Here is an 18597-nt window from a genome sequence, read left to right on the forward strand (position 1 = left end):
AATTACTTTGCAGAATAGCATGAAACTAGGTATTTATAGTCCATTTGAGTTTCATAAATCGTAGAGAAAAAAATTTAAAAAATAACATGTCAAAATGATTAGACAGAAGAAAGTTATAAGTATATAACTAAGTCATGTGACATCAACTAGTTTGAATACCTATGATCACAAAAACATGCTTTTTAATCTTGTACTGACATCTATATATATTCAAATTACTTGAAGGGACAAGCCTTCGTTTTGTAGCATGACAACATGGATTTTTATTTACATTTGCACTAAATATTCTAATATTTCCAACATTCAAAGCGACAAAATGAAATTAAAAATATTTGAAATACAAATTGTATTAAACCTAATGGAAATTTCGTAGATCTGTTGTGATAAAATTCTGAAAATATTCCCCAGAGTTCGTACATGTATGCCCAATAGAAAAGCAAATATTTTTTTCTCGATGATTAATAAAATCAAACGGACGATTGTAATGTTATGCATATTACCTGGATATTTTGGTCTGTCAAATTTTGTACAACTTTGAACTCGGATTCATGAAACTTCTTTAAAGTGTCCCCATCCCCTTACTTTTCACGCACACAAAGCCGAACAAATTGCTTAATTTGCATCATCACTTTATGAAAATCTCCTAGGCGCCAATAAAATCGTCAACAGGTTATTTTTGTCGCCAGATCAAATGAAAAATCGCAAATTGCGACATTGGCGGAGCCCAGCGCGATCCTTGTAATCAGACTCCTGGACTAACTTTAAACCGATCCCTCTTTCAATATGGTTGGCGTGAGGTATAAGAGCGTGCCTCACTCAGTTCTTATATATAATAATTCAAAAGTTATTATATACCATACTTATATATATATGAAATCCGAATCAGCGAAATGAACCTGTAAGGTGCAGCTTTTATGACTTTCTACATACTTGGATCGACACTAGTACACCTGCCTAGCTACAAGTAGCTATGGACACTTAGAAACATATCTATACACGGAATCAGTGTGCATCTTAGACTTTCGATCAACACTACTTTGGTACCATGTTTCCTTGGATGCGGACTGGTTACGGACAGCACACTTCTCGGTAAGATTATGGTATTTTTTTCCTTTTAGTATATGTTACAGTATGAATAGAATTGATGGCAAAAAAAATTCACCAAGCGATTTTCAAAGGATAGTTTAAATGTAGATGAGATTTCTGAGATTGATATTTGAATTACATTGTACGTGTACAGGGTCGGGTCCAGAAATTTTGAAAATGGGTCCAGGCTATTATTGGCTCGTGTTTGCACGAAATTACTAGTAACAGAGATCTTCCAACCAAAGGGATGTTCCGACCCCACCCACTGGACCCGCCACTGGTGTATATGACTTTATTATTGGTAACATTGACCAATATTACAAAGTTGGGAAGGATGTTTTAGCGAATTTTTAAAAGGTTTGAAACGACTTTTAAGCGCGAAAACGAAATAAGTTTTGAACACATAGGAATAAAAAATTTAATGGATATGTTGCTCAAATCATACTCCTGAATTCCCATGGACATTTTTAACGGGAAATACAATGGCTCGTTTTCATAACGCTAAAATGTCAAAAACTTCTAAGCTCAAACACATTTCGCTTTTAAGTCGAGAACCCAATAAAAATCACACACACACTCGTCCCTTGGGCACTGCGTTGGTACGATGATTCGAATGCAAGTTCTACACGAAGTTGGCACAGAAAAAAACTTAAACTATAATTCCTTCACAGAAAAAAAATGATGAAATATCATTATATGCGTTCGTCTAAGGATAGGAAAGGGGAAAGAAAATCATTGAAAATATAAACTTACAAAAAAAAAATACATATTTTTTCTACTTAATCGGTATAGTAAATACTTTTCAATGTCTTTACCATAAATTTAATGTAAATTGCTTTATTTGAAAATTATTCGTAAAAAAATGGTTTAATTTAAAAATAAATATTGTATGTGTTGATGAAGATAGAAAGTTTATAGTGACTGATACAGAGATTTCCAAGCAGGATCCAAAGGGGTTCCAGGCTATTATTTGCATATTTATGCCAAAATTTGGCACGTAATTAACAATTTTTTCCAATAGCAGGCGGTTCGGGTCTGAACCCTTCCTCAACCCGCCACCGTGTTTAATATTTTAATATTGCCTTTGAGGAAAAAATGAAATCATGGCAAATTTAAGTCAATATATTTCTTTGAAACAATCCTTACCTGGACACCTACATACCAAATGGATAGATACAGACATTCTTCACAGTACCGCTGTTACGTATCCAAGGACTTATGATTCTGCTGACATTCAAATAGGGAAACTATTTATTGTAACAAAGGAAGACATTAGCCTACGGTTAGCAGTAAAACAAAAAAAAGGTAGTGGTTTTCCCCGAATATAATTAATAAAGAGGCGAAGAGGAGCCGTGCCATGAGAACTTAAATTAAAATGGTCCATTAAAAAAATGGTTAAAACCAGTATTAAACTATGATTAATAATTAAAAGGTTATTTTAATGCATGCTAAATTATCACTCAAGGAAGTCTTCTTTATTTGACATTGTCATTTTCTTGATTTATACCACACTGAAAATCAAGTAATACCGCCATTAATTTCTACAACTTATACATACAATTATATGTTTTCCCAGGTATGATTCCAGACCATTTGCCAAGACGTGGAGCAATGTTACATACAAACCGGGCAAGAGTACTTACAACTATACCTACAACAGTAAACGGCCATACCAATCATTAAAATTCAATGCGTTTACAAGTCCGAGGAACATCTCAGTACAGGATTACTCCTACACTAAAGAAGTTCCACGGTCATACACACCGTTAATCACAAGTCAGAGCGAGTATAAATCAAGTGGGACTAGTTATAGTTACTCACCTGGGCTCAGCAGTGACTTCACGGTGTCTAAAGTCGGCCGCTTAGAGGATAAGGAAGAACTGCAGGTTCTGAACAACCGTTTGTCTGAGTACATCAGCCGTGTGAGACAACTATGGGAACAACGTGGTCAAATAGACTCCTCGGCATTTCTGAAGTCTACTCGAATCTTAGAAGAAGAACTACAGAATCTGAAAGGAATGTACGAATGTGAACTGGAGAATCTGAGGTATGTGTAATATTTTATAGTGTACATGCATTTAAATATGGAAAAATACGCCTAATACACATGATGGAGGGTTAAATTGGCGGTCTGCACGTAGTATTCTGTCATACGTTATTATTTAAGATGTTGATCTACTTATTTCATACTTTCTGTTTCTCCATAGGCGAAAACTACAAGATAACGTTAATGAAAGGAACAGCCTACAGACAAAATACGGAGATTGCCATCACACTGTAAAAGACTTGGAGAAAAGGTATAAACATATATCAAGATTTAGCAGATTCAAACCCTCCGAAAAGATGGACCAGTTTACATGCCTTAAAAGGGGTGGGGTGGAAGGGGGTTGCACCAGTAATTTCCATTTTTTCTGTATATGTATAATCAACCAAAATGCCCCCTCTTGCCGTTCGCATATGAAGCGAAATCAAAATGCTCTTTAATAGATCGCTTGACACTGACCTTTTGATCTAAAATGAAATTTCGAAAATACCACAGCAGGTCCTTTGACCAAAAGTGTGAATATTGTGCTTTACTATATTCTTAAGTCTTTTGGCTAAAAAGTTTTATCATATTGAGTCTGTACACAACGGTACAAAGAAACTAGTGCATTAATGTAGAAATACAAGTACATAATTTGACATAAAACAGTTTTAGAAATATGTTAATTGAATTAAAACAACTTGCATTTCAGGCTTGCCCAGGAAATAGACAAGAATAGAGAAATGGTCGCTAACGTCACCAACCTCCAAGAAACCATAAGTTATTTGGAGCAGGAAATAGCCAAACTAAGATCCATTCCACAGCCAGTAGATGAGAGTCCAGCACTGAGGAAGCAAGTGTCTGAACTCATCAGGGAGAGGGACGATTTCAAAGCAAGGTATGGACTTTAACTCAAATTATATCAGAGTTGTCTCTCTTTTAATATTTCGATGTTTAAATCTTAGTTCTAAATTAAAAAAATTACATGTTTTTGGTTCAAATTTCTAATTAAGGTGGCACCAAGAGCAAAAGTCTAGGAAAGATGTTGAAGAAAGGTTTGCAGCATATTCAAAGAAAGCGGAATTCGATGCTGACGTCTTACGACAACAAATAAATGATTTAAAACAGAGATTAGAAGCAACGACATCTACCATTTTGGCTTTGGAAACAAGAATTCGGGAGCTTAGTAAGACAGACACTAACATACCACAGTTACTGAGCCAAGTTAGGAGAGCGGCTGAAGAAGAACTGAGGAAGCACGAGACTGATATTGAGCAGAAATACAGTAAAAATGTAATCTTTTTTTTTGTAAACGGGCTTAAGTTCAGTAGTTATACAGTCCTGCCTTTTAGGGATACATAGTTGTCTGATTTAAGTTGTGTTAAATTTATAACTTGCCATTCTGTGCACCCAGGCTCGATGAGATCACAGCTAAATAATATGGATTTGGGGACAATGTCCGCGAGACAATGCGACCTTGCCAAAATACTGATAAATATTCAAATGGCATGCAACACGGGAATACGTTGCTGTTCTACTGTCACTTATAAAACGACAATTTTACGAGGAAGTCCAGTTACGTAGTATTCATCACTTCAAATCCGTCTAACGGTATGTCACGAATCAGGCTCCTTATACTAGTATGTCCTTTAGGGTGGCCCGTAAGTGAAATAATAGCACTCCATAGTCTCCATAAATAATTTAACAAAGCTGCACAGAACCATACCTTATTTTGATAATCTCTTAAATACACAGGAAAAGTGCAAAAAAGCTGAAAAACAAATGTTTCTCATCTGTTTTTCATATGTTTAGGACCGCAATGAAAAAAACTACATATGAAAAAACGTATGTTTATGGCTAACAAATTAAGTCATGATAAACAGTTGGGAAATAAAATTCATATGGCAATTATATGTCTTCATTGGACTGGTTATTGGAAAAAGTGTGGTCTTCACATAATTTAGAAAACTTGTTTCCGAGTGATTTTGTATTCACAGAAACTTAAATTTCCATATTGGTTTTTAAATATGTTTTAAAACATATGAAAAAATATATTGCAATTTTTTCCGGTGTAGTATTTATATACAAAAAAAGCAACGAAGATACACACTAGTTATTTTCGGCTTGAACATTTTACATTAATTTGATATTGTTATTTCAAATTAGTTATTTGTGACTTTGTCATTCTTTAAAGAATTAGCCTCGTAAAATTTCAATGACACCTGTTTTTATTTCACACAGATAAACAGTTTGAAGCAAAGAATGGATAATGATGCCAGTGTCATTGGAAGATTAGAACAGGAGAAAACTCAGATACTTGGAAGTGTTGGAGATCTTAAAGCTAGAATTTCCGATCTAGAATCACAGGTAAAGATGTAAAATTTGGCAATTCTGAGCCAAAAAAAAAATTTGTTTACCAAATTTGCGGAAAAGTGGTGCACAAAGTACTAGCCCAGTGTAAATGTTTGCAGAATTTGTTTTGTGTTTTTAGACAGACTATTATTGCACGCCAAAATTACAGCTCCACCAATTCGTTAACGTTTGTTTAAGGTCGCTCGTCCTTGCCAACATAGTTACCATAAAACTAAACATATATTTTACCGACATCCATCCTACATTTTTCTACATAATTATCATTTTAAAAAATCACTAATGTAAATGAGACAGAAAATGCTTCTATATGAACATGACAACGTATCTAAATTGACAATCCAGAGTTTGGCAATTAGCTTTTTTGTTCTGTTGTACAATACAGGTTAGCGCCTTAGCTCAACATAAGCAGTCATTACAAGATCTGATCGCTCAAGAGAGGGCTACGGCCTCGGCCCAGATACGTGAGATGGACAGACGTTTCAAAGAGTTGCAGGATGATTTCTTTGCAAAACTAAATGATGCAAGATTCTCAAAAGATTCTTTCATTCCTCTAAAAGCAGAAATCGAAGCAATGAAACTGCTACTAACCGAAGAGGAGAGGAGGTATGTTCATCACAGTTAACTTACAAATGTATGGCCATTTTCACTCAGACTGAATGCCATGCCCAAGTCTTTTTGATAATGAGATAAGAACCATTTAAAATTACCTTTACATTTGTATCTTTGATAGTGAAATAAAACACTACATGCCAATTTCAATTAGGTAATTTAGATTAAGAACAAAAATATCAGGACAACTATTTACCAGAAATTCATTAAAAAGTAGCATAGTTTGTCAAGTTTGGGCACAGGGGCTGGCTCCCACTATCAAATATGCAGCCCCACTAGTATATTACCTAGGTAATATTTGAGAGTGGGAGCAAGCCCCTGTGGTATGGGTTTAAATAACTCCCTCCATGGCACCAAGTCAGAAAATAGCTTGCCAGACAACGCCTAACATTGCTGGAGTACGGTTTTAATATTTGCTACATATTTTTTATTTAAGTTCACTCCCCTATTTTCAGATTAAGTGCACCTATCAACTACAGCACAGTACTTAAAGAAACTTACATCCCAGCTACGACCACAGTCACACACTCATACGGAACAGGTGGGAGTGGTAAGATTAAGGAATATACAGCTTACAGACCTTCTGGTGTGTCTAACTACCAAACCAAACAATATTATACAAGATACAGTAGAAGATAAAGGTATGGTTACATATTAGAGACATTATTAGAGACATATATATATATATATATATATATATATATATATATATATATATATATATATATATATATATATATATATATATATATATATATATATATATATATATATACAGGTGCGAGTCGAGAGAAATTCCGTAATAAGTGTGGGCGCTGACTGGCTTAAGAGGAGGCCTGCTCAAGTGATTTCCAGTACCGGGTATTTTTCAATATAACCAACATTTTCCAGCATAACGGGGGAGGGGCGGCAAATGGGCCCCCTTAGGCCCTCCTGTGATATATTACTGTATAAATAATTCTTATGGAATCCAGGTTCTTATTCTAGTGTTTAGACAAAGTTGGATTTTGCAAGCTGTTTCAAAAAAAGTGATTAACACATGACCAACATTTCGTGCAAATATCGGGCTGCGTCTATTAAAAAATGATGAAACTTGTCCTATTAGATTCGAAAGAAATCACGGAAACTCCATTTTATCATTGTTTTACCACGGGCTGGCCATTAATGTTAAATAAAACGTGTACTACTAAGCAATATCAAATCGTTCCCAGAGCTTGGTTTGAGAACAGCTCTATTAAATAGGTCAAAATAATAACTGTTGCTATATTATAATGCCAATCCATTTTCAACATGTTTCTTTTTTTTCAGGTGGACGCCTACAACAGTAGGAGTGCAGAACAAAGTATACCAGTGGTGTAGTTAATTGAAGAGTAGTTTAGACTTGCATTCCGATATCACATAAATACAAGTAGTAATTGACATTAAAAGAAAAATCTGGAGATTGTTGTTGTTCAACAATAAGTAAACAAATAAACAAGTAAACAATATATTGTTTGAATTTGTTATGACTACACGAACATTTTCCCCACAATCGTTAAAGAAATAGAGCACATATGACCTTGTAGGGCACAATTAAGGTTATATATGCACTGATATTTAATAAGTAAACTTTTTTATCAAATACATAGAAATAAATATACCATTTAAATTTTTATTATTAATCATTTTCAAATTAAATCTCCTTCTATGAAACGTTATGGGAATGTGGGTTTCACTCGATTTCTCATAATTAAAAAAATGTAAATTAAGATACTTACACGATACTTATTTGTTTTCCAGTTTCCATAAAAAAGAACTAATAATAGTATAAAAAAAAAACATTGCAACCATCCACAAGATCCCCCTATTTCTCTTTTGGAAGTAAATTGCAACATGTTTCCGTGGATGTCAAAAACTCTGAACACTTGTTATAGGTCTGGCTGTAAAAAATGATTTTTTTTAATGTTATTTCATTTAGCTAGTATAGACTTTCGAATATGCTCATTTTTAATAGCGAATGTCATATTTTATTCGCATGGATTTCATTCCGTAGAGACTATTGGAATTTCGATTTTTACGCTGGCCCGTCCATGCGTCGTTATTTGTCTCGAGAATGATCTTATAAAGCACCAAACATTTTAATAGTGAGGTGGCCTTCATATATATAAAATACTCTAGTGTTTATTTATTTTTTGTTTTGTTGTTTTTTTTGTTTTTGTTTTTTTTTTTTGTCGAGTAACCGGGTCGATCGATGATCGGAATAAGCATGGCAGTCGCCCCTGACATCCCATCCGTGGAAATAGTTAATTTTGCCAACCAAAACTTTTCGGCCATTACGGCTACACTAAAGAAGTGTGCATAACTAGAAAGCCTGAGGAGTTCCGATTGTTAATTTTGCGTAAAATATTTAGTTCGAACTTCAGCCTTTTCTTCAAACGAGAAATAGACCCTTTCGTGGTAAGTTGGTAAGCATGCTCAATATACACTTTCGCGAGGTAGAGCTTGGGTAGAACAAAAGAATTTTCCTCGCGGAAGTGTATATTGAGCATGCTCTACGCATGCTCATTGACTACCCCAACGTTAGTAAGAAATACATGACTATAACAATCGGAGTGATATGTTAATTAAAATTAAATCCCTGCTTTGCTTACCGTTTATTGGTATGTCACGTGTGAGCAACATATCAATAAACAGGAAGCACGTGGTAGATCTAATTGCAATCGCAGGCGCTGCGAATTTCCTTCCCCTGAAAAGCTATTCTACAACTGTCATCGGAACAGTTTATAGACGGATATAGAGCAGTTCTCGAATACAACGAGTCCTATTTTGTATTTCCCCGTAGAATCTATACAAAATTAATTTTTTTCGAAAAAAATATCAAACAAAACAATAGCGAAGTCGTTTCACAGACGATTTTAAAGAACTTATCATCTTATAGAAGAGAAATATCTAGAGAATAAACCATTATTAGGGTTTTTATTGCCCAATACCCAAATATCAATGATAAAAAAAAGAAAAAATAATTGAGTCACAATTTACCTATAAAAGCAAGTATATTTTTGACTTATTTTTTTTCTATTGACTTCTATTTATTGTTAAGTCAAAGTTGTCTTATTAAATAAATCTTCAACCCAAATGTACTTATAAACTTTTCTTTTTTATCTGTCTGTTTATAAAACTTTCATAAAGATCGGTGCTATGACAGTTTCACAATTCTTTTCTGAAAAAAAATGTAATTTTAGATAGATTCTATGGGGGATTTTAAAAATGGACTCACCTTTGACACGGTGCTGTAGCTGGACTTGTTTAGTTTAATTTGAAGTACCTGCATTTCAGTAGCAGTCTTTATAAAAATCAGACAGAAGGTGATTCATACATAGCAAAATCCATCGATTTTACTTTTATTTCTAATTCAGAAACACCACACCAACAATAATAGATTTTGCACGTTTGAGACAAAATGTATATAGATTGTGAAAGAAATAGTAAAACACGACTTCTACAAAACAGCCTCGTATATGAGATAACAATATTTTGCATACTTCATTGTAGATGTTTTAGTATACTTCTCTCATTCGATTTTAGCACGTGAGTACTTTGCTTTAAAATTAAAAAAAAAGAACTATTGCTTTACGTACTGGAAATACACAAAAAAATGCGTCATTATCATCATATTTTGTGTCATCCTAAAGAAGATTCTAAGAAATTCAAAGACTAATTTGAAAATTTCCTAGTTGAAGATTAGAGGATTAAACTAATTACACTTAACATAGATTTTCGACAGTCCGTCTGGTTGTCGAATACAAAACGTTCGTCGTATTATCATCGGAAAGTCCAGCACCTAATGTTTACTTGAAGAACCGAGTAAAATCACTCCCACTTAGCATTCGTTCTACCTTTTTTCAGACGTGTTTTTATTGAAAATTTAAACCGATTTCACAATATCAGGGACTTTGACTAATTTAAAAAAAAAACTGACAATATGAATAGATCTTTTTTAAATCAATTATTTTACCGCGTTGTCATAATAATTGTTTAGCCGAACTAAAAGGTCTTTACAATATTGATAATGTTTTTGCTAGTGAATTTTTTTTTATTGCATTGAGAATTAAGAATACCTGTAAGGTAACGAAGTTATGTAATTTACTTTTTTGCACGGTTGGAACATACAGAATACACTGAGAGCTTTGGCATAACGTATTTAAAATACTTGGTTTGAATTTCATGTTTAGCTTTTGAAATTCTTTTTCATATTGATTTTAAACAGTTTTAAATAAATTTCTGACTCCCACTCATTTTTAAATTAAACGATAGAGAAAGTTTATTTAATAGTAAAAGTCAGGTAAAAAGCTCGTGACCTGGATAGTCACTGATCAAACTATATATTTCTTGCGATGATAAAAAAAACCCATAAAATCTAGTTCTACAGACTTGTGTTAAAGTAAGTCAAAACTCAGATTCCAGTCGAGTCATAGTGTGATATGAAATTACTTTAATATTTGCAAGGACGATTAAACGTCAATTAAATTTTAATATAGTGCATATCAAGATCAAGCGAAGACGTTTTTGTGTGTAGCCAGGTGTATATGCAACTTTTATTAATTTATTATCCAATTATATACTTGGTATAGTTTCCAACATCTACCTATGACTAGGTCCTTATTCTCAACTCACTGCAAGCTGGTGCATATTTCGTTTGTTGTGGTTGCACTTTCATACACACAAACGCTCTCTTTACCAACTCCAATGAAGCATTAATGGCTGAGAAAGGAAATATTGTTTCAGTAATATTAGCGAAATTACAGGTAGGGTAATAGATAAAAATCATATTAAAGGTCTTTTGTGTTGATAAAACACGGCTTCCGTGGCAACAGACACCCACCTCTATAAACAAATTAAAAACTCCATCTACATTTATATCGGAGAAATTAAGTTTTTTTTTCAATTTTGCAAGCTCTGCAGCTTAAGTTGAGAATATGTTTCCCTGGAATTCTTCGTACTGTACGAAAAGATGTTCAAGGTAAGAAGAGTAAGCTACAATCTGTTATCATACAAAAACAGCAAAAATAAAATCACCATAACAATCATTTTTACAAACTTAGTGATTAAAACGGATTTAACTGTTATCACTGGCGACCAGATCCAATTGCAATGGGTCCTATTGACAAATACATACAATGAACTTGATAATAATTTAAATTCAAATCTCTGATTGGAGAGATGAGAGGAAGACTCTTCTCCTTCACTGCTAGATTTTAAAATAGTTTAAAAGTAACTTATATTTAGCTTAAGCTCTTAAATATGCAGAGCAACCGTATGACAACCCATGCATGGGAAAATCTTGTCTATCATTGGATACTTGTCGTTTGACAAATAAAACACAGTCAATTAGGAATCCATGTCTACAGAAATCATAAGGACTTATAAACAAAGTTGATAAGAAAACATTCAGAAGTACTGATCAAACATAGTGTAGAAATATGTATCAGTGGGGGCCTACTCGTTCTGCTGGAGGGTGTAATCATTTCAGGTATGTATCTACGCTTATAGAGGAAATCTGTTTAGTTCAGGGGTAGACCTAGAATTTTTGAAAAGAGGATTCTAAAAAGAGGGTTTCAGGCTATTATTTATTCACTCTCTTTTTTTTCAAAAATTTTGCGTAAATTGACAAAATATTCTGAGTAGCAGGGAGGGGTTCTTGGGGGTGAGACCTCCTACCCCCCCCCCCGATTAACCACTATAGACGATAGCAACACCTTTGTAGAGAGGGGAAGAGATGGTACAAAACATCGATACTTTACGTACTAGTATTCAGTCTGACAAAAGGGAATACTATATGCGATAAGACAATTATTAGTCTTTCTTAAATAACTTGGTCGAACCCACTCATCTTATGTCATAATTATTTTCTATGTTCTACCCTTTTTGGTTTGTCACTTTTATTTTTATTTAAAATTGTACCTGTGTGTATATTTTCCGTGTCAACAAATTTATTTATGTACATGTGTTTCCTGTTAAATTCCAATATCTTTTTGTTTATGATGTACACGTATGTTTCTTTAATATGTTATATTTGCAATTTTCCATTATGTATTTTTTTTATTGTGCATATAGTTATTTTTAATACAAGCTCTGTTTATTCCCCTTTTAAATGTTTTTTGCTCCTTAGATACACATTTAATTAAAAAAACAAAACACATCTTCACATAATGTACTAACTCCCCCGTTCTCGAAGACTTAATATAAGTCTAATGAAAACTTCTGTTCATAAGTGTTTAATAAAAAATAACGGGTTATCAAAGCAGTGTATGATTTCACCATTTGCAGCCTGATTTAGCATTGAGGTCCGGAATGCTACATTTCGAAGTCCTTTATTTTTACACTTTTCTGAATTAACACAGTCGCACTCATTTCCAAAGTTAGCTCCCCTTGAAACCAACCATTAGACATTAACGTTTTATTACTTCATATATTTCAGCTCCAGCAGCAGTAACCGATTTGGTGCTGGGGGCTATCAAAACAAAAGTAACTATATGGTAAATGCCTTCTCCAACCCAAGTGTATCACCATTCCAACGTCCTACCACGGAATATGCCTGGCGATCAACTAGTTCAGGACCACAAACGTATTTCAGACCAGGTTCTGAAAAAGTAGGTAACAAAGAAACCACTACATCGTATTCCTATACAACAACCACAGGAAATGGTGGCATCGGATACTCTGACAACGCTTGTGGATCAGCGTCAGCCGGGAATACATTCCGGTCCTCCTCTGTCGCTGCTGGAAATGCATTTGGTGCTTCGTCCTCCGGTAATGTCTACACCACTTCTTCTACTGTAAAGATGGAAGACAAAGCAGAACTACAGCACCTGAACAATAAACTCGCAGAATATATAAGCAAGGTCAGACAGCTCTGGGAGCAAAGGTCACATGTTGATTCCTCATCTTTTATTCAGTCAACAAAGATTTTGGAGGAGGAAGTCCGGAAGCTGAAGGATTTGTATGAATGCGAGTTAGGAAATCTAAGGTAAAATGTACATTAAATATACAGTAAAAGCTAAAAAGCAATCGCTGTAACTGTTATCTAGGGGTGATAAAATAAGGCAAGCCAGAAATTGACTATGAATTTTCTTACAATAGTATTTGAGAAAACTATAGGAAGTGTGTTTTACAAGAAAGCATATATTGAACTAAATTTAAAATGCCATTTAAATGTATTCATTTATCATAGAATAGGTGAAAAATCAGCATCAAGTATTAAAAGTAGTACCACGACTTAAGTTTCAATATTTTAAACGGTGTGCCTATCATAACATACTATGTCATCAAGTGTGAATACAAGAAAATGATAGACATGCTACTTCATGCAAAATAATTATGAATAAGATGAACAATAAACTTTTTTCAGGCGACAATTGCAAGATACAGCTCGTGATAAAAATAATTTGATACAACAGCAGGAGAGCTTTGCCATCAAAATCAGAGATTTAGAAAAAGGGTATGAATAGAATTTTACCATGTAAAAACTTTTCTCATCTTGCATTGATATGTATTACTGGAATTTAAAAATTCAAAGAATTTTCCTTCTTTTCACCATGATATCAAATTGGGACAAAAACTACAGATTGTTATGTGTTTTTTCCACAGTGGCCAAATTTAAAAGCATGCAAAAGTACTTTAACCCCGCCGCATTTTTTGCGCCTGTCCGAAGTCGGGAATTTCTAGCCTCTGTATGTTTAGTTTCATTTTCACTTTCAGTTTACTTTTATGCTGTTGGATTATATAGGGGCAACTCTTTCGCTGTACCTGTGTATAATGCTGTTTTGGGGCCAGTGTCGGTATTAGAGTTTCCTTGTCGTTCATTGAAGACCCATGGTCGCATTGAAGTGACTTTTTTCATCCCGGTGGGGTTGTTGTCTCTTTGACATATTCATAATACCCATTATCGTTATATGTTGAAAGCCAACACTCGAACCACACTAAACTTAACACTACCGTAGTGTATCAAAAACTTTTGGAAAAATCTTTAATCATAACATGATAAGTAAAAGCAATCCAGAGATGCCAGTCTATTGCAGTCTTTGAACAACGTAAATCACTTGTTTTCTCAATATTTAATGACCATCTTATTTCAGTTTTAAGCCTGGTTCGATAAAAATATATATTCTTATCAAATACTGCTCTATAATGTCCCATTTTCACACTATTCCGGTTTACCCTGATCCTGCTAGACAAAATAATTCCATTGCACCTATCCCACCACCTAAAAAGGAATATTATTATATGACTCTGTTTATATTGAAAGGCATGCTCAAGATTCTGATAAGAATAGACAATTGAATGATATCATCAACCAAAACCAACAAAAGATTAGTATCTTGGAGCAAGAAGTTGTTCGATTGAAATCTGTCCCACAACCAGTCGACGAGAGCCCGATACTGAGGAAACAGCTTGGAGATTTGTCTAGGGACAAGGAGGATTTTATGGGAAGGTTAGCTACATATTTTTTGATGAATATATGAGAATATCCAATGGAAAATTAAGAAATTGTCATTGTAAATTTTTTAGCAAGGGGCGGATACAAAAGGGACCCCCTGAATCCGCCACAGATTAATAAAATGTTTTGAAGTATACGCGTTTCTTAAGTGAACTTAGCATATGCATATTTAACCATCGGAAACGTTTAATTCCATGTCGAAAAAAAGAAGAGAAAAAAATAATATCAGAAAACTTAGAGTATTTCTTCGTTCTTAGATGGGAAAAGGAAGTACAGACGAGGAAGAGCATCGAAGGTGACTTTGCTGCCTACAAAAAGAAAGCCGACTTTGATATGAACGTGCTCATGCAACAGTTAGCAGAAATGAAACAGCGATTGGAAGCTACGACGTCAACTATTTTAACATTGGAGTCTCGAGTTAGAGAGGGAGGCAGGTCAGATACAAACATACAGGAATTGCTTAGAAAAGTTAGATTAGCTGCTGAAGACGAACTAAAGAAGCACCAATCTGCAACAGATGCCAAATACAGCAAGAGTGTAATTTTCTTATTCCTATTGTAATCATAATTGATTTGATGCGTCGCCATGAGCTTCTACAACTTCAAGTATAATACAATTGTTTTCCTAGCCAGGAAGTTCTCCATAGATCAGTCATCATTGTAGAATATCTAGTGTACATTTTATAGAAAAAAAAGAAGAAAAGAATTTAATTGTAAATTGTCAAGTAAAGTTTCATTGCTTATGTATGTATTAAAATGTATAATAATCATATTTTCTTTTATTAGATTTCCGCCCTCAAAATGCAAATGGAGAGTGGTGCTGGTGTAATGGGTAAACTTGAAGCTGAAAAGGCACAATTACGTGATGCAATGGGTGATCTGAAAGCTAAAATTGCTGCTTTGGAGGCACAGGTAAGTTGGTCTCAACTTGAGATGTTTTATGTAACTGGACACATGACTGGCATAGAGAGCACGTTTCCCTCCAATCTCTGTATGCTCATGTAATTGATTTGCAGTATGCTCCATGGGTTGTAGTTTCGAGAAATTACATTGGTTTTTATATACTTACTTGTAGCAATGTTATCATTGATCACATAGTCACAACTTGCAGGCTATCATTGATTCCACACTAACAACTTGCATATTTAAATTGATTCTATAGGAACAACTTGCACGTTATTATAGATCACATAGTAACCATTTAGATTCTATCATTGATTACATAGTAACAACTTACATGTTATCATTGATTCCATAGTAATAACTTACATGTTATCATTGATTCTATAGTAACAACTTACATGTTATCATTGATTCTATAGTAACAACTTACATGTTATTATTGATCCCATAGTAACAACTTTACATGTTATCATTGATTCTATAGTAACAACTTACATGTTATCATTGATTCTATAGTAACAACTTACATGTTATTATTGATCCCATAGTAACAACTTACATGTTATCATTGATCCCATAGTAACAACTTACATGTTATCATTGATTCTATAGTAACAACTTACATGTTATTATTGATCCCATAGTAACAACTTACATGTTATCATTGATTCTATAGTAACAACTTACATGTTATTATTGATCCCATAGTAACAACTTGCATGTTATTATTGATCCCATAGTAACAACTTACATGTTATCATTGATTCTATAGTAACAACTTACATGTTATCAGTGATTCCATAGTAACAACTTACATGTTATTATTGACCCCATAGTAACAACTTAAAGTTATAATTGATTCCATAGTAACAACTGAACTTGTATCACTTATTCCATTGTTATACTGTATGAAAACATCAACTTTTTAGTTTCACTTCAATGCCGCCTGACTACCCTACATGTTTGTCCGCTCCTTTTTCCTGTACATCAATTCCTATAGATAGTCAGTTCAGTTGTCGGTAAGGTCTGACGATATTTTTTTTTTTCAGATTGCAGCTCTTATGCAAGAAAAGAATTCCCTCGGTGCATTGATTGACCAAGAAAGGGCAATGGCAGCGGCTCAGATCAGAGAAATGGAGAAGAGATTTAAAGAACTCCAACAGGCTATGTTGCTGAAACTGGAAGAAGCACATCTATCTCAGGAATCATACATTCCTTTGAAGGCGGAGATAGAAGCAATGAAAATACTCCTGGCAGAGGAGGAGAAGAGGTAAGAAAGTAGTCCTCCCTGAGGAGAAGAGTTAAAAAATAGTTCCGGTTGCGGAAAAGAGGTAAGAAAAACCTCATGGAGCCCTGAGGAGGATAAAAGATAAGGAAATATTCCTGGGTGTGGAGTAGAAGAGACAGCAAAGTAATTCTGGCTGAGCAGATGAAGAGCTAGGACGAGACTAGACGAGAACCAGATTTGCAACTTCACATGTCATAATCCATTTTATTCATTTCCAAGCTTTTTTCTGGTTTTTTATGTCGTGATGTGACAGTTTATACTTAATAACATATCAATTTAATTTTCAAAATCGTTTCCAGAAACGGATGAATATTTCATTTTATAAACATTTGCACTATAAAACAGCGATACTAGAAGCAATAGTAATCGTATATCATGAGTGATGACTTTTCTCTTTACAGATTAAGCACACCAGTAAGCTATAAAGCAACGATTACCAAAACCATTAACCAGACAAGCTCTTCTTCGACTGGTGGCTTTGGTTATGGTGCTTCGTCATCTTCTGGGGGAGGAGGAGCGTTCTCTTACGGTCAGAGCGGTGGAGGACAACAATCGTTCAAGGAGTATACTGCTTACCGCCCTAATGGGTCCACCTACCACAGTCGACGTGTACAATTCAACTAAAAGGTCAAATATGAAATATCAAAGTTATGATATGAATACAAGCTTTGATATCTGTAGAATTAACATATATTCTTTTCTTGTAATTAAAATATAGAATCACAATAAGAACTAATAGGAAATGTTTGGTTGGAAGATAAAAAAAAATAACGAACTATTATTAACTTATTACTCTGCTGATGAGAGGTTACTCCTTGAAACACGTGTACAGCATATCGAAATTTACGATATATAAAACTGGTATTTTTTGCATTTAAGAACCACTGTGTCGATACCACTGCTGGTGGACCTGAGGTTCCCGAGGGTATTCACCAACCCAGTAGTCAGACTTGTCTGACCCCGAATAACATCACATTTTATGTATCCTATTTACACAATCTTACAGTATTCCAAATTTAAAAATACGTAAAACGCCGAGGCTTCATTCCTTGCATTGCATATGGTAGGACCTCTCGGTGATCGATATGGCTTCCTCTTTCGATAGATTTGGTTATGAGTACTTCTTGTATACAACTAATATTTTGATTATGATCTTCCTACATATTTGATTTTAATGCTGCTGATGAGAGGTTACTCCTTGAAACACGTGTGCAGCATATCGAAATTTACAATATATTAAACTGGTATTTTTTGTATTTCATTTCACCTAAGCAATGGACTTTACGAATCGCTACAAGCATAATTTGCTACAAGTATGATTGACCCTTGCTTATTTGCAGGTTGAACCGAAGGAAACAGACGGGAGGACGTGAAATTCCTATAATGCTTATTAAATTTGTGCCTGTTGTCCTTCTTGAATATACTGTGATATGACTTCGTCAACTTTAAATCCTGTGATAATAATTTACTTATAGCTATTTAGATGACATTAAGATGATTAATATCTGTATGTTCATTTCAGTTAAAAGTTCTAGTATTTTTTTAAATAAAGAAAATGGTTCTGCTAAATGCTACAGATATTTTTTGTGATTTCAATGGATCAATGCGATATACTAGTAGCTTTTCAAACTACAAAACAAAATAAGAATAACCAAAAAGACGAACACGTGGGATAAAACAACGATCCAACATGTTCTTGTTGGTCCGCATCGTATTCCGATCTTTAACAGAAAGTTGACCGAGTCTCTCATTTTTTGGCATTCGTTTTATTCAAAGATGAACACATACGGAAATGTGTTCAGTACCGATCACGATTTTCTAAATTGGAAGTAAACTTAAA

At 34.2% G+C, this 18597-nt stretch overlaps 2 protein-coding genes across 3 annotated transcripts; both read left to right on the forward strand.

The window, feature by feature from the left end:
• Window positions 1-923: 923 nt before the first annotated feature.
• On the forward strand, window positions 924-7576 carry LOC148626020 (prelamin-A/C-like). Its single transcript, XM_088569570.1, has 9 exons — window positions 924-1089; window positions 2663-3133; window positions 3294-3383; window positions 3822-4007; window positions 4123-4402; window positions 5351-5476; window positions 5865-6085; window positions 6547-6732; window positions 7400-7576. Exons 1-8 carry the CDS (start codon window positions 1046-1048, stop codon window positions 6728-6730), a joined length of 1602 nt encoding a protein of 533 aa, XP_088425696.1. The 5' UTR covers window positions 924-1045; the 3' UTR covers window positions 6731-6732; window positions 7400-7576.
• Window positions 7577-10930: 3354 nt separating this feature from the next.
• On the forward strand, window positions 10931-18326 carry LOC148626021 (prelamin-A/C-like). 2 transcript variants are annotated; one of them, XM_088569572.1, is made up of 9 exons: window positions 10931-11090; window positions 12549-13097; window positions 13479-13568; window positions 14376-14561; window positions 14825-15104; window positions 15353-15478; window positions 16519-16739; window positions 17159-17384; window positions 18098-18326. In XM_088569572.1, the coding sequence occupies exons 1-8, from the start codon at window positions 11047-11049 to the stop codon at window positions 17379-17381; spliced, it is 1719 nt and encodes a 572-aa protein (XP_088425698.1). In that variant the 5' UTR covers window positions 10931-11046; the 3' UTR covers window positions 17382-17384; window positions 18098-18326. The 2 variants fall into 2 exon arrangements, with proteins under 2 accessions (XP_088425698.1, XP_088425697.1); XM_088569571.1 differs by lacking the exon at window positions 10931-11090 and adding an exon at window positions 11389-11600.
• Window positions 18327-18597: the final 271 nt, after the last annotated feature.

This window comes from Perna viridis, chromosome 2 (assembly GCF_037379345.1).
Source record: "Perna viridis isolate PV_CMFRI_1.1 ecotype Kerala chromosome 2, ASM3737934v1, whole genome shotgun sequence".
In the NCBI taxonomy this organism is placed as follows: Eukaryota; Metazoa; Mollusca; class Bivalvia; order Mytilida; family Mytilidae; genus Perna; species Perna viridis.